The sequence below is a fragment of the Arvicola amphibius genome, chromosome 10 (genome assembly GCF_903992535.2).
Source record: "Arvicola amphibius chromosome 10, mArvAmp1.2, whole genome shotgun sequence".
Classification (NCBI taxonomy): Eukaryota; Metazoa; Chordata; class Mammalia; order Rodentia; family Cricetidae; genus Arvicola; species Arvicola amphibius.
This window is the reverse complement of record NC_052056.1, coordinates 57,992,986-58,008,908: the sequence shown is the minus strand read 5'-3', so window position 1 is coordinate 58,008,908 and position 15,923 is coordinate 57,992,986. Positions and strand designations below refer to the sequence as shown.

At 43.1% G+C, this 15,923-nt stretch overlaps 1 protein-coding gene across 1 annotated transcript in view; it reads right to left on the bottom strand.

Annotated features, from left to right (window-relative positions):
• LOC119825694 (protein mono-ADP-ribosyltransferase PARP14-like) overlaps nt 1-15,923 on the bottom strand; it is a 45,734-nt gene that overhangs the window by 18,139 nt on the left and 11,672 nt on the right. Inside the window, exons 5-6 of the mRNA XM_038346735.2 lie at nt 12,730-12,966; nt 6,831-9,064 (exon numbers count right to left, since the gene is read on the bottom strand). Coding sequence (XP_038202663.1) covers nt 6,831-9,064; nt 12,730-12,966 — 2,471 coding nt within the window. The remainder of the gene's footprint in view (nt 1-6,830; nt 9,065-12,729; nt 12,967-15,923) is intronic.

The window sequence follows — 15,923 nt, the reverse complement described above, 5'->3', positions numbered from 1 at the left end:
CAACTCAAAGGCCCAGAAAATATATTCAACAAAATTATGGAAGAAAACTTCCCCAACCTAAAGAAGTATGTTCCTATGAAGATACAATAAGCCTACAGAACACCGAATAGACTGGATCAAAAGAAAGCATCCCCACGCCATATAATAATCAAAACACAAAACATACAGAATAAAGAACAGATATTAAGAGCTGCAAAGGAAAAAGGTCAAGTAACATATAAAGGGAAACCTATCAGAATTACACCTGACTTCTCAATGGAAACCATGAAAGCCAGAAGGTCTTGGATAGATGTGCTACAGACACTAAGGTAACATGGATGCAAGCCCAGACTACTATACCCAGCAAAGCTTGCATTCACCATCGATGGAGAAAACAAGATATTCCAGGACAAAAGCAGATTTAAACAATACATAGCCACAAATCCAGCCTTGCAGAAAGTAATAGAAGGAAAATCACAAACCAAGGAGTCCAACAATGCCCACAATAGCTCAGACATCTAGCGACCCTTCACCAGCACAACTCAAAGAAGGGTAACACACAAACTCTACTACCAGAAAAAAAATGACAGGAGTTAACAACCACTGGTCATTAATATCACTTAATATCAATGGACTCAATTCACCTATAAAAAGGCACAGGCTAAGAGATTGGATACGAAAACAGGATCCAACATTCTGCTGTTTACAAGAAACACACCTCAACCACAAAGACAGACACCTACTCAGAGTAAAGGGTTGGGAAAAGGTTTATCAAGCAAATTGTCCTAAGAAACAAGTGTGTGTGGCCATACTAATTTCTAACAAAGTTGACTTCAAACTAAAATCAATCAGAAGAGATGGAAAGGGACACTTTATACTCATTACAGGAAAAATCTTTCAGAATGAAGTCTCAATCCTGAATATCTATGCCCCTAATATAAAAGCACCCACTTATGTAAAAGAAAAATTACTAGAACTCAAGGCAGCCATCAAACCACACACATTAATAGTAGGAGACTTTAACACTCCTCTCTCACCAATGGACAGGTCAATCAGACAGAAACCTAACAGAGAATTAAAAGACTTAATGGAGGTAATGAACCAAATGGACTTAAAAGACATCTATAGAACATTCCACCTGAATAGGAAAGAATATACCTTCTTCTCTTCGGCTCACAGAACCTTTTTGAAAATTGACCATATACTCGGTAACAAAGCAAACTTCCACAGTTACAAAAAAATATTAGTAACCACCTGTGTCTTATCAGATCACCATGGATTAAAATTAGAATTCAACAACAATGCTACCCCCAGAAAGCCTACAAACTCATGGAAACTGAGCAGTCAACTACTGAACCACACCTGGGTCAAGGAAGAAATAAAGAAAGAAATTAAAGTCTTCCTTGAATTTAATGAAAACAAAGACACAACATACTCAAACTTATGGGACACAATGAAAGCAGTGCTAAGAGGAAAGTTCATAGCACTAAGTGCCCACGTAAAGAAAATGGAGAAAGCACTCATTAGAGACTTAACAGCACACCTGAAAGCTCTAGGAAAAAAAGAAGCAGATTCACCTAGGAGGAGTAGAAGACTGGAAATAAACTGAGGGCTGAAATCAACAAAATAGAAACACAGAAAACAATCCAAAGAATCAATGAAACCAAAAACTGGTTCTTGGAGAAAATCAACAAGATTGACAAACCCCTAGCCAAACTAATCAAACGGCAGAGAGAGAACACGCAAATTAACAAGATCAGAAATGAAAAGGGGGACATAACCACAGACACAGAGGAAATTCAGGGAATCATTAGATCTTACTACAAAAGCCTGTATGCCACAAAATTGGAAAATGTAAAAGAAATGGACATTTTTTTTTAGATAAGTACCACATACCAAAGTTAAACCAGGACCAGGTGAACAATCTAAATAGTCCTGTTAGTCGTGAAGAATTAGAAACTGTTGTCAAAAACCTCCCTACCAAAAAAAGCCCAGGACCAGATGGTTTCAATGCAGAATTCTACCAGAACTTCCAAGAAGATCTAATACCTATACTCCTTAAGGTATTTCATAATATAGAAACAGAACAGTCATTGCCAAATTCCTTTTATGAGGCTACATTTACCCTGATACCTAAACCACACAAAGACTCAACCAAGAAAGAGAATTATAGGCCAATGTCACTCATGAACATTGACGCAAAAATTCTCAATAAAATACTGGCAAACCAAATCCAAGAACACATTAGAAAAATTATCCACTACGATTAAGTAGGCTTCATCCCAGAGATGCAGGGCTGGTTCAACATACGGAAATCTATCAATGTAATCCATCATATAAATAAACTGAAGGAAAAAAACCATATGATCATCTCATTAGATGCTGAAAATGCATTTGACAAAATTCAACACCCCTTTATGATAAAGGTCTTTGGAGAGATTAGGGATACAAGGGTCATTCCTAAATATAATAAAGGCTATTTACAGCAAGCCGACAGATAACATCAAATTAAACGGAGAGAAACTCAAGGCCATCCCACTAAATTCAGGAACAAGACAAGGCTGTCCACTCTCTCCTTATCTCTTGAATATGGTGCATGAGGTTCTAGCAATAGCAATAAGACAACAAAAGGGTATCAAGGGGATTCGAATTGGAAAGGAAGAAGTTAAACTTTCGTTATTTGCAGATGATATAATAGTGTACATAAGCGACCCAAAAAACTCCACCAAAGAACTCTTACAGCTGATAAACTCCTTCAGTAATGTGGCAGGATACAAGATCAACTCCAAAAAATCAGTTGCCCTCCTATACACAAAAGATAAGGAATCAGAGAGGGAAATCAGAGAAGTATCACCTTTCATGATAGCCACAAATAGCATAAAATATCTTGGGGTAACTCTAACCAAGGAAGTGAAGGAGCTATTTGACAAGAACTTTAATTCTCTGAAGAAAGAAATTGAAGAGGATACCAGAAAATGGAAGGATCTCCCTTGCTCGTGGATTGGGAGGATCAACATAGTAAAAATGGCAATTCTACCAAAAGCAATCTATAGATTCAGTGCAATCCCCATCAAGGTCCCAACAAAATTCTTCACAGACCTTGAGAGAACAATAATCAACTTTATATGGAAAAACAAGAAACCCAGGATAGCCAAAACAATCTTATACAATAAAGGAAGTTCTGGAGGCATTACCATCCCTGACTTCAAACTCTATTACAGAGTTTACAGTATTACTCTATTACAGTATTGAAAACAGCTTGGTATTGGCATAAAAACAGAGAAGTTGACCAATGGAATCGAACAGAAGACCCAGATCTTAACCCACAAACCTATGAACACCTGATTTTTGATAAAGGAACCAAAAGTACACAATGGAAGAAAGAGAGCATCTTCAACAAATGCTGCTGGCATAACTGGATGTCAACCTGTAGAAGAATGAAAGTAGATCCATATCTATCACCATGCACAAAACTCAAGTCCAAATGGATTAAAGACCTCAATATGAATCTGAACACACTGAGCTTGATAGAGGAGAAAGTGGGAAGTACTCTACAACATATGGGCACAGGAGACTGTTTCCTACGTATAACCCCAGCAGCACAGACATTAATGGCAACATTGAATAAATGGGACCTCCTGAAGCTGAGCAGCTTCTGTAAAGCAAAGGACACTGTCACTAAGACACAAAGACAGCCTACTGACTGGGAAAAGATCTTCACCAACCCTGCAACTGACAAAGGTCTGATCTCTAAAATATATAAGGAACTCAAGAGACTAGACTTCAAAATGCTAATTAACCCATTTAAAAAATGGGGCTCTGAACTGAACAGAGAATTCTCAACAAAAGAAGTCCAAATAGCCAAAAGACACTTAAGGTCATGCTCAACCTCCTTAGCTATCAAGGAAATGCAAATGAAAACAACTTTGAGATACCATCTTACACCTGTCAGATTGGCTAAAATCAAAATCACCAATGATAGCCTTTGCTGGAGAGGATGTGGGGTAAGGGGTACTCTCATCCATTGCTGGTGGGAATGCACACTTGTACAACCACTTTGGAAAGCAGTGTGGCGGTTTCTCAGGAAATTCGGGATCAACCTACCCCTGGACCCAGCAATTCCACTCTTGGGAATTTACCCAAGAGATGCCCAATCATACTACAAAAGCATTTGTTCAACTATGTTCATAGCAGCATTATTTGTAATAGCCAGAACCTGGAAACAACCTAGATGCCCTTCAGTGGAAGAATGGATGAAGAAACTGTGGAATATATACATATTAGAGTACTACTCAGTGATAAAAAACAATGACATCTTGAATTTTGCATGCAAATGGATGGAAATAGAAAACACTATTCTGAATGAGGTAACCCAGACCCAAAAAGATGAACATGGAATGTACTCACTCATAATTGGTTTCTAACCATAAATAAAGGACATTGAGCCTATAATTCGTGATCTTTGAAAAGACAATAAGAAGGTGAAACCAAAGAAAAACATATAGTTATCCTCCTGGATACTGGAAGTAGACAAGTTTGCTGGGCAAAAATTGGGAAGTTGGGAGTGGGGTGGGATGGGGGCAAGGGGAGATGGGTAGAGAAAAGCGTGAAGGGGAAGTTAGGGGGAGCTTGGGGGAATGGGATGCTTGGGATATAGGAAGGGTGGATATGGGAGCAGGGAAGCATATATCCTAATTAAGGGAGCCATCTTAGGATTATTAAGAGACTTGACTCTAGAGGGGTTCCCAGGTATCCAGGGAGATGCCCCCAGCTAGTTCCGTGGGCAGCTGAGGAGAGGGAGTCGGAAAAGGCCAGATCCTATAGCCATACTGATGATTATCTTGCATATCACCATAGAACCTTCATCTGGCAATGGATGGAGATAGAGACAGAGCCCTACATTGGAGCACCGGACTGAGCTCCCAACGTCCTGATGAGGAGCAGAAGGAGGGAGAACATGAGAAAGAAAGTCAGGACCGTGAGGGAACCTTCATCTGGCGATGGAGATAGAGACAGAGCCACACATTGGTGCACCGGACTGAGCGCCCACGGTCCAAATGAGGAGCAGAAGGAGGGAAAACATGAGCAAGGAAGTCTGGACTGCGAGGAGTGCTCCCATCCACTGAGTTGGTGGGGCCGATCTATCTGGAGCTTACCAAGCCCAGCTGGACTGGGACTGAAAAAGCACGGGATAAAACCGGTCTCCCTGAACATGGCGGACAATGAGGGCTGCTGAGAAGCCAAGGACAATGACACTGGATTTGGATCCTACTAAGCATACTGGCTTTGGGGGAGAGGGGCTAGCCTGTTTGGATGCTCAACTTCCTAGACCTGGATGGAGTGGGGAGGAACTTGGACTTCCCACAGGGCAGGGAACCCTTACTGCTCTCTGGACAGGAGAGGGAGGGGGAGTAGAGGGAGGAGGGGGTAAATGGGAGGCGGGGAGGAGGCAGAAATTTTTAATAAAAAAAAAAGAAAAAAAACAAGATCTTATATAATTCAGGCTGGCCTCAAATTCACTTTGTAGCCAAGGATAGCCTTGAATTAGAATTTCTGATCCTCCTCCCTACATCTCCTTACTGTTGCTTTTAGACTTGTGCCTCCACACCGTGTTTATGCAGTGCTAAGGGACTGAATCCAGGACTTCATGCCTGTTTGGCAAATGCTCTTTCAACTGCGCCTCAGCCAAGCATTGGTGTGGGAAGTCCTTCTGTCTACGTGCTGCTTTTAGTGGTTAAGGAATACATCTGTTTTGGTCAGTGGCTTAGCAGAATAGGGCAAGGCAGGAGTTCCAAGAAGACAGATGAAGAGAGAGTAGGCAGAGTCATAAAGAAGCCATGTAGCCCCGTCAGAGACAGATGCCAAGTGGAAGTTTGCCAGTAAGTCACAACCCCATGGCAGTACACAAAACATTAGAAATGGGCTAACCAAAGATATAAGAGCTAGCTAGCAATAGGCTTAAGTGATTGGCCAAGCAGTGATTTAAATAATATTCTTTTTATGTGATTATTTCACGATTCAGGGCAGCTGTGAAATGAACACGCAGCCTCCGCCTACAAAGCATGTGTCTTTAAATCAGAGACAACAAAATGCTCAGAGCTGTCTGAGTGACAGACAGGGCAGATCACCCGACTCTGAACTCCAACCCCTGCTGAAGCAGTCAGAAGGGCAAGGCAGACATTCACTGGAGGACGCAGCTACAACCATGCAGAGCGACCTGCAGCTACTGGTCAGGAAGAAGGTACCAGCCTGCCCTGCTTCAGATCGCTACGGTTCCAATGAGTAGAACCTGTGTTGGAAAGGGTATTAAATACTTTTCAGGAAGAAGGAAGCAGGTCTCACTATGTAGCCCTGGATGAGCTTGAATTCTACATAGACCAGGCTTGCCTTGACTCATGGAGATTTGCCTGCCTCTGTCTTACAAGTGTTGTAATTAAAGGCATGTGCCACTAAACAAAGGCATGCCCAGCTAAATATTCTGTCTGTCTGTCTGTCTGTCTGTCTGTCTGTCTGTCTGTCTGTCTGTCTCTGTCTGACTCTGTCTCTGTCTCTTTTGCTCTGTCTGTCTCTTTTGCTCTGTCTGTCTCTTTTGTTCTCTCTCTCTCTCTCTCTCTCTCTCTCTCTCTCTCTCACACACACACACACACACACACACACACACACACACACACACAAACACTCCTAAATGATTTGAAAAGAAGTCCAGTGTCCATGGAAAATGTTTGAAGGCCCAAGTAGGAGAGCAGGGAATTTTCCTCAGTCCTTTCCCTCCACCCTGTCTTCCTTTGGCCCTCAATAAAGCTGACAGAGGCCAGTGACATCACAGCACACTGTTGGTGACAGACACTCACCGTGGCATTCTGCACATCTTCTTCCACCAGCCGGATTTTCAGGCCTTCTGGGGACACCAGCACATAGTCCTGTGTCTGCGGTATCTGTGGCACTAAATCTAATTCTGTTAAACTGGACTGGGAAGCTGCTGCGGAGAGGGTGGCTTTATATGTAGTTTCTACAGCTTCAGCAAAGGCCCCAGCAACCTTTGCAGATATGTCCATCAGATAAATCTTTTTCAAGGTGCGCCTGGCTGGCTTGCGTTGGAAGTTGTCTTTGATGGCAGAAACAATGGTGGCCACACACTGGTCTAGGGGAAAGTCAAAGATTCCAGAGCTGATAGCCGGCAAGGCTATGGATTGACACTTGGCCTCCTCAGCTAAGGAGAGACTTCGTTCCACAGCTCTCTTTAATAGGCTCACGCACTCTTGGGCCTTATTTCCGTTCCACCGAGGCCCTACTGCGTGGACCACATGGTGGCAAGGGAGCTTGCCTGGTTTTGAGATAACGGCACTGCCAGGTAGGACCACACCACCCTTTCTCACTATTTTGTCACATTCTGCTTGAAGTTCAGGGCCGGCTGCATTTGAAAGAGCGAGGGCCAGACCACCAATGTGTTTCAGATTCTCATTTGCCGCATTCACGACCACATCAGCAGGAAACTGAGCCAGGTCTCCCTGCTGTACAATCAGCGTGACTCCAGGGGCTATGTCCTTCTGTAAGAGGCACTTCTGCTCTTTAAGGCTGCCTTTGTCCTTCTCTGCACCCTCCTGGAGCTCAATGATGCATCCATACAGGCGTTTGATCTCACTTTTGTAATAGAATGCTTTGTCCTGGAAGAACTGCCTAGCACCAGGCTTATCGATCTGGAACCTTTTAATGCAGACTGAATCCCGAATTTGCCTGACCATGTCCATGCACTCTAGAACTTTACTCTTGGAGCCAGTTAGTAAAATGCCTTTTGGTTCATCTTCCAGCGTAAACCTTGCCTGCACATGGGCCTTCCTTATCCTTGGCCAGAATAGCTTCCTGTCTGACCTTAAATACTCGATAATCAAGACTTGTTCAATATCAACCAGTCTTTCAATTTTCATTTTGTTTTCCAAGAACTCAAAAAGTTGGCCATAGATTTCATTTACTTCTTTCACACAGCCTGCAATGATGACCTCCGCCGGTGTACCTGAAGTTAATTCATTCTTTATCATAATGCTTGCAGTTGAGAGGTGTCTTTTTTGCAGAAGGTTAATTTTCTTTTTCCACACATTGCCTCTAAAAACGTCCTTGTCTTCAACTTCAATGATTTTATAACTCAAGGCATCAAGCATGTTCTTCTCTGCTTCTGTCAGGGTTCTGAAAGAACAGGCCATCAAGAGAAGAGCTGTACCTTTCAGTTCATACGTGGCAAGAATTTTCTGTGCTTCAAAAAGAGTCTTGGAGAATTCCTGACTGTCCACTTGCTGCAGAAACATGAAGACTTCGGAAGGAAGCAGGACGTCTTTCTGAGGCATGGAATACACCTTTTCCTGGATGTCACACTTTACTTTATACACATCTGCACGGAATCCCTTAAAGCACAGGTGCTGAGTGGCAGCATCATAATGAATCTCTATCTCTGGGTTCTCTTTGCTTAGACCCTCCAAGAAACCACTATGATGCAAAAGAAAATGTTTCCCAGGAGAAATGGCTACTTTCTCCTCCAGACTCTGCTCCTCCTTTCGGACCTTTCCCGTGGTGCTGTCTATTAACGCCTTGATTCTCTGGCCAATGTCTTGGACATCTTCTGATTTTCCGGCTAAGGTGAGACTCTCCTTATCAAACTCAATCAGAACCCTGTCATCTCCTAACTCATGCTGTATGATGTCCCACACTGGCGGATACACTTCAAACACCTTAACTTCGTACTTAGACTTGATGCCAGACAGCACCTCGGAGGCGTCTCTCTGCCAGGTTTTGATGCTTGGTCTGTGACTGACTAAGGTGGCAGCAGGTCTGACAGTCACTGTGCCATGGATGTCAGACCATGTTAGCTCACAGTGACAGCGTCTCATTTTGTCATTTATCTCCTTGATCAGATGGTTATGTTTTTGAAAGAACTTCCACAAAGGAAGTCCCAATGACTCTTGGAAAGATGCTGGAAGCTTGACCAGTGGCTTCTCCTCGCCATACAAGGCTGTGCCCAGAGAAGGATAATAGGGGAAGACAGATAGTGGCATCTTGTTGAAACTGTGCTTCTTGGCCAGAATGGTGTCTAACACTTTAGAAACAAAATAAACAAACAAACAAATAAATAAATTACAATAAACCCAATGTCATGCATTTCCAAAGACACAAAACAAAAAATAATCTCTTCCAAAGGGCAAAAGACTCTGATGTTTGTAAAACTCAAAGCTGGCATTCTCCCATGTGCTCAGCTGTAGACTGATGCTAACCACAAGAGAAACTCCATTTAGGGCTATGATGACTTTATACCCAAATTGCTCTACACTGTTATCATGCTCGAGTCTATTGTTTTTCTGATGTCACTGATGTATGTGGCACAATTTGAAACAGACACAGATTTAAACACAAGCATGGGGTTGGAGTTTGTACCAACACAAGGAATGGCTTAAGGGCTGGAGAGATGGCACATCAGCTAAGAGCACTAGGCTGCTCTTCAAAAGGACCTGGGTTCAATTTCCAGCACCCACAGTGCAGCTTACAACCATCTGTAACTCCTGTTCCAAGGGATTCAACACCCTCACATGAATATACATGCAGACAAGTACCAATGCACATATAATAAAAAAAATAAATAAATAATAAAATATCTTAATCATCATGGAGGGTTATGCTGCATCCATCCCTTTCTGTAGAGTCCTAGAATTTAACTTCCATAGGTTACTTCATTTTTCAGGAGAAGATAATTCTTCCAACACTCTGTGTCACTCTCTCAAGGGCTTTACATGAATTTCCTGTGTTTGCTCTTGGCAGTGGCCTTCTCAGGTAGAGATTCCATTACACCCATAGATAGAGGTGAGAAAGCTGAGGCTGGGGAAAGTCAGGGTTCTATAAACCAATAGAAGTATTGTAGCGGGCGTGGTAGGCCGGCAATGGGAAATAACCATTAACAGAGAATCTGGATTGTGTATTTTATTATGTTTTCTTTGAAATTTTTGACTGTAACGGAGCTAAATACAGAGAGACATTTCATTATATGGGCTTCCAGGCTAGACCAGAATGGACATCTTAACGGTATGACTTCAGAATTTGGATCTAAGAACATGATGCTTTGGAAAAGAGGGTCTTCTTTTGTTTTCACAGAGGATGACACTCTGTGGATTGCTTCTATCCCAAAATGGTATGATACACCACGCCCTCCTGAAAGGTTGCTATGAACATCTTCAAAAAATTACTTCACTCAACTGTTGACTGAGATGAACCTAGCAGACAGGTTATAACATGAAAGACCTAAATAACAGCGCCCCCACTTAGCAGGAAGCAGTTTGGAGAGAAATAACTGTGTCCATATTCCCAAATATTGTTTATAAATGTTCTTTTACATTTAAAGGGGAATATGATATAGATATGAATAATTTGCATTGGTATAGAGTTTAAGGTTAATTTTGTTATATGTATATGTATTTCTGCTCTTGATTAAGGTATTGTGATTGTGTAGTTCACTTAAAAATGTAATGTATAATTAGAAATATAGGTTGTTAATGGATAATTGTCGATAATAGTCAAGCTGGTAGTCATGTTAGTTACATTTTCTGGATATATAGAGATATATTTCAGTTAGATAGTTATTCTTCATATCTTTCAAAGACTGCAGACTATGGCATTTAATGTTTTAATAACTTAGGGCTTTTCATGACAATGAGACACATCTGCTCCTGACAGCACCACTCTACTTCAAGAGGAAGATGGGCATCAAAGAGGCTCCTTATGGAGTTTGATAGCCATTTGGGCAAGAAACTGCTCTTGCCTGGACTGTTGCATAAACTGGACACAAAGAACCCGCAGAGAGAGGACTGCTGAACTTGCCTTAAAGTGAGTTGGTCTTTCAGGGTTCCTGATTCATGAAAGAGTCTGAGACATTCTGCAGGATACAGAAAAAAGTGACTAAACTGTCTTTTAATTTTCCTGCTTCATGGAAATGTCTACTGGATACTATGGGCCTCTTGGCCAAAGATGGATGCCCCAATGGTACAGAGAAACTTTGGGTGACTGTCCAGGCAGTGAGATGTCTCTGTCATTTCTAGAGTTTTGAAAGTTGCTTATTTCTTGTTTATTTAGGTAATATTATATCCTTCTGGAGTCTTTGATGGTGTTGAAGAATGGTTCAATAGTTATAGTTTTCCCTAGTTATGATAAAAGATAAAATAGATCTAAATATTGTAACTGTAATTCTTGCTTGATAACTGTTTTTGTTACATGTAATTTTACTATATTAAAGTGAAAGCCCTTCTTTTTTGTTTAAACAGGAAAAGGGGAATGATGGAGGATTGTCTATGTGTTACTTTCATTGGTTAATAAAGAAACTACCTTGGCCCCTTTAATAGGACAGAAAATTAGGTAGGCGGAGTAGACAGAACAGAATTCTGGGAAAGAGAATGCAGATGCTTCAAGGCAGTCGCCATGCTTCTCCTCTCCAAGACAGATGCAGGTTAAGATCTCTCCTGGTAAGTGACCACCTCATAGTGCTACACAGATAACTAAATATGGGTTAAAGGAAGATGTGAGAATTAGCCAATAAGAGGCTGAAACTAATGGGCCAGGCAGTGTTTAAATGAATACAGTTTCCATGTAATTATTTTGGGTAAAGCTAGCCAGGTGGCGGGACACAGTCCGCCATTCCTTCTACAAAGTATCTGTACTAATTGCCAGTGTGAGCCAACCCAGATTCCATGGTCTTGCCCCTATACCAAATCAAAATCATTCTCACAGTTATTGGAGAGTCCAGCCCCAGAGGTCACAATTTAGTAAGGCCTTCCCCATTATATCTCCCAGTCACCATGTGTAGCAGGACAGCCACCACAACCCACCCCTGACTGAATGCTCACATTCTCTCTCTGTCTCCAGGACTTGCCTCACTTTGTTTTAGCTGTTGGGCAAGCTTAAGTGGTATCAGCATGGAAATTAGAGTCAGTCATGCAACAACTTTAATGTAAATGGCACCTATGAGAGAAAGATGTGAAAATACAATACCCTGGTGAAGGACTCAGTCCTAGGGCAGGTATCCTAGGCAGGCCTGAGGGAAGGAATGTGACCTACAGGGCTCCAGAGAGGCTGGACAGCCTGAGTGACCTCCAGCTCAGACTCAGCACCTCCTTAGGCCAAGCACTGCTGTGGGACTGTTTCCTTTCTTCCTACAGCACTCCTCTGAGGTAACTCCAACACTACCTCTACAGATGAGAAAACAAAGGGGTTTGAGGGCTCACAAAGGTCACCAGGCCAGTGACCACCAATCAGGATCATAAGTCAAGTTTGTCCGACTCAAGAACCACTGAAGATGTCATCAACAACAGGACTTCCATCTCCTCCTGAGGTTATGAGAAATCACCCATTATCCTGTCTCAGCACAGGGACAGCATAAGGGGAACAGGAACACTTTCTAGAACTCTACATGCTTCTGAGTCCATCTCTCCCTATACTTGTTCATTAGAGAATCAATGCAGGGACATAAAACACAGATCTATGGCGGTGAGTACGGCGTGTCATCGTTCCTAGAATGGCGACATTCAGTTACAGGCCGGACTCGTCAGAGGCTCTCCCTGTCTCTCATGAGCTTGTGCTGCTCCTCCAGAGCCTGCCTTGCTGCCCTCGTTCTGCACCAAATCCAGATGAATGAGAGACTGGTGTCATTCCTGACAGATTAAGGAATGGCTGAAATGGCCAACCATCCAGGTCTTGCCTGCGTGGCAGGCCAAGGCACATTACCTTTGCAGTCTGAAAACTCAACCAGCGCTGAGCTCTCCTCTGGGAAACACTCAATGCGGGTGACTCTTCCACCCCCATTGGAAGGGTTTTCAAAGTAGAGCTGCAGCTGGTAGTCATCGACCCCAGGAGGCAGGTTTTCCACCCTAACTACTTTTGTTGTTTCCAGAAGTCTCGGGGCAAGCTGCAGCTGTCGGTTCGAATGGTGACCGATACAATCACTAATAAATCTTTTGGTATCTACAAACAAAAAAAATGAGGAAATTTCAGTGACATCTCTATATGGTATGGAAGAAATGGTTTGGCTGCAACCCAGTAGTGAGAACTAGTTAATTGTATTTTCTGCTACTGAGCTGTGCTTTGGCCATGGCCAACCCTCCTAAATGCACTCCTCACAATGCCACCCCTCTCCCCATTTTCTCAAGACCCTTGATGCCCACTCTGCCAGCAGGTAGGAGCCCGCATCCACAGCCAGGCTCCTGACTCCAAACATATATCCAAGCAGCACTTTCAGTTTTATTTTCACGTTGCCATGAAAAGTTAGTCATGAATCTGCTGATGGTGCCATATGCCTTTAACGCCAGCCCTTGGGAGACAGAAACAAGCGGATCTCTGTGAGTTTGAGACCAGCCTTGTCTACAGAGCTAGTTCCAGGACAGCTAAAGATGCACAAAGAAAACCTGCCTTAAAAAAAGCAAAGTCAAACCCCCCCCCAAAAAAAGCCACCATCAACAACAAAAACCAACTAGTCATGTTTTTTGTCCTTGTACTGTGTCTGCAACGCCCATGTCTGCAATTACGGTGTCTGCAGTCTGCCTGTGTGTGAGATGTCCTTGTCCAACATGGGATACAGAGGTATTTTTGTTTTATTGTGATGTTGAAAATTAAATTGAACCATGCGAACAAAATAGGGCTCTGTCTACAGCACCCCCTCTATTTTTCAGTTGGTCTATTTATCTTCAGGACTCAGCCTAACTATCTCTTTTAATTAACAGATTAGATGGTGGGTCTGTCATGTGCCAGTCATTGTGATGGGATCTGAGGAAGTCCTTGCTTGTATATCACTGGGAAAATATGGGTATCAAGCACAGTTGAATTGCCTTTTGGACTCCAATCAGGAACAGATGAAATGGGACTCAGACTCAGAGTGTATAAGGACTATATCTGGTCTCTAATTTGAACACTAAAGGGAGACTTGCCAAACAGATAAGAGAAGGGAGCAGTAGCAGCATGAACAAGCTTGGTGTCCTATGGAGATGGTCAGGTGGCACTGCTGGAGGACACACTCAGGTGGGGACAACTATGCACGGTCCTGTCTCCCACCTCTCTCTGGTTACTACACCTGGGAGACAGCCTCTCTTTCTCCACTATTCATTAACACACATGCCTCCTCCTCCTCCCAGACTGAGTTCCTCTAGGGAGGGAACTATGATTTTAGTCATCTTTGTGCCTCAGCCCCTACACCAGTACCTGGTCCATAACAGTGGCCATAGTTTAGACCAAAACTGTCCCTGAGGCCCATGTGTTAAGTCTTAGTTCTCACCCAAGTGCTATGGGAAGTAGTGAATCCTTTAACAAGTGAGGCCTGTGGGAAATGTCCCAGTCATTGATGGGGGAGGTAGGGGACAAAATGACCCCCGTCTGTCTCTGTCTCTGTCTCTCCTCTATGCTGCCACCATGCATACTGCCTCAACATAAGCCCCAGGGCAGCAGGACTAACCAACCATGAACAGAAGCCACCCAAACTGTGATCTGGCATAAACTTCTCTTTTTGGAGGCTGATGACCTAAGATGTTTATTACAGTAACAGAAGCTAATACAGAATGCAGTCAAGATTGTTGATCAGTGAACAGCTGCAAGATCATTTCAATTTAAATTTCCCTTTATGGGTCTGGAGAGATGGTTCAGAGGTTAACAGCCGTTGCTGCCTTTGCAGAGGACTGTGATTCAGTTCTCAGCATCCACTTGGAAGCCCAGGACCATCTGTAGCTCCAGTTCCAGGGAAATCTAATGCCCTCTACTGGCTGCTTCAGGCACTGCAGGCATGTGGTACACAGATACTTGCAGGCATGTACACATAAAATAAACAAATCTTTAAATTTCTGTTTATAATAAATAATAATAAATTTGGAGTAAGTGTCTTTAACAAATCCTTAACGTGCCTGAGGTACTATCTCACGGAATTTAGGTAAGTGTGATCTTCCTCATTTTATGGATGAGTGGATAAGGACCAGAGAAAATAATAACTTGGTCACCTTCGTACAACTAGTTAAGTGACAGGGCCAGAATTCTGACCGCACCCCCTGTGAGCTTGACTGACACCCACCGCTGTGCCCATGGGACATGGGGCTTAGATTTGGAAATCTGCCATGTTTTAGGTGGAGCTGGGTCTTGCTTATGACAATGACCTAACAGAGCAGTCATTTTCTTTTCCATGTTTATGTGTGTGCACATGCCAGTGCATGTGTCTGCGTACATCTGGAGGTCAGAGGGCAACTTGTATGAGTCCCAGGGATCAAAGTCAGGCTGTCAGACTTGGGGGCAGTGCCTTTGCCCATTCTGCCATCTTGCTGGCTGGGGCACTCATTTTCCCCATTAAGTGGAATCTCTCTTCTCCACTTGTGTGACCATGAAATGGTTACACCAAGGAGAAGTGCTGTGTGGTAAAATAACGGGAAAAAGGGGAGTGGAAGTTGGCTGTCCGGGCTCAATTCCAGTTCCTCCATCTCTCAGCAACATTGAGCCCTGTCATAGGGTTGTGAAAAAGAACTAATAAATTAACACATGCAGAGACTGGCAGGTGCCTGACACTAAGCACTAGGGTAAATCTGTTGGCATCATTGCCTTACAGAAGTGTGGCATGGTGACAGGCCAGTCTTACCTCCTCCTGGGAAGTAAAGGAAGAGTTCCAACTCCTCCACTTGGAATGGCCTGGGACTTTATATTTCTCCCCCCCACCCCACCTCACCCCACCCCACCCACTCAAGCAATCATATAATAAAGGGAAGTCTATTAAACAGACCCAAATTTGATCTCAAAATGAATTTGCTCATCTTTCCACAATCTGAGGGGAAAGGCACCTGTATTGGCTTAGAGGCCTTGTTTACTACAACAATGTGTCAAACACTCAGAGATGTCCCAGACCCTGCGGTGTGGTGGACAGAAGCCTGGGGATGCAGGGCCTCCCTGGGCCTAGG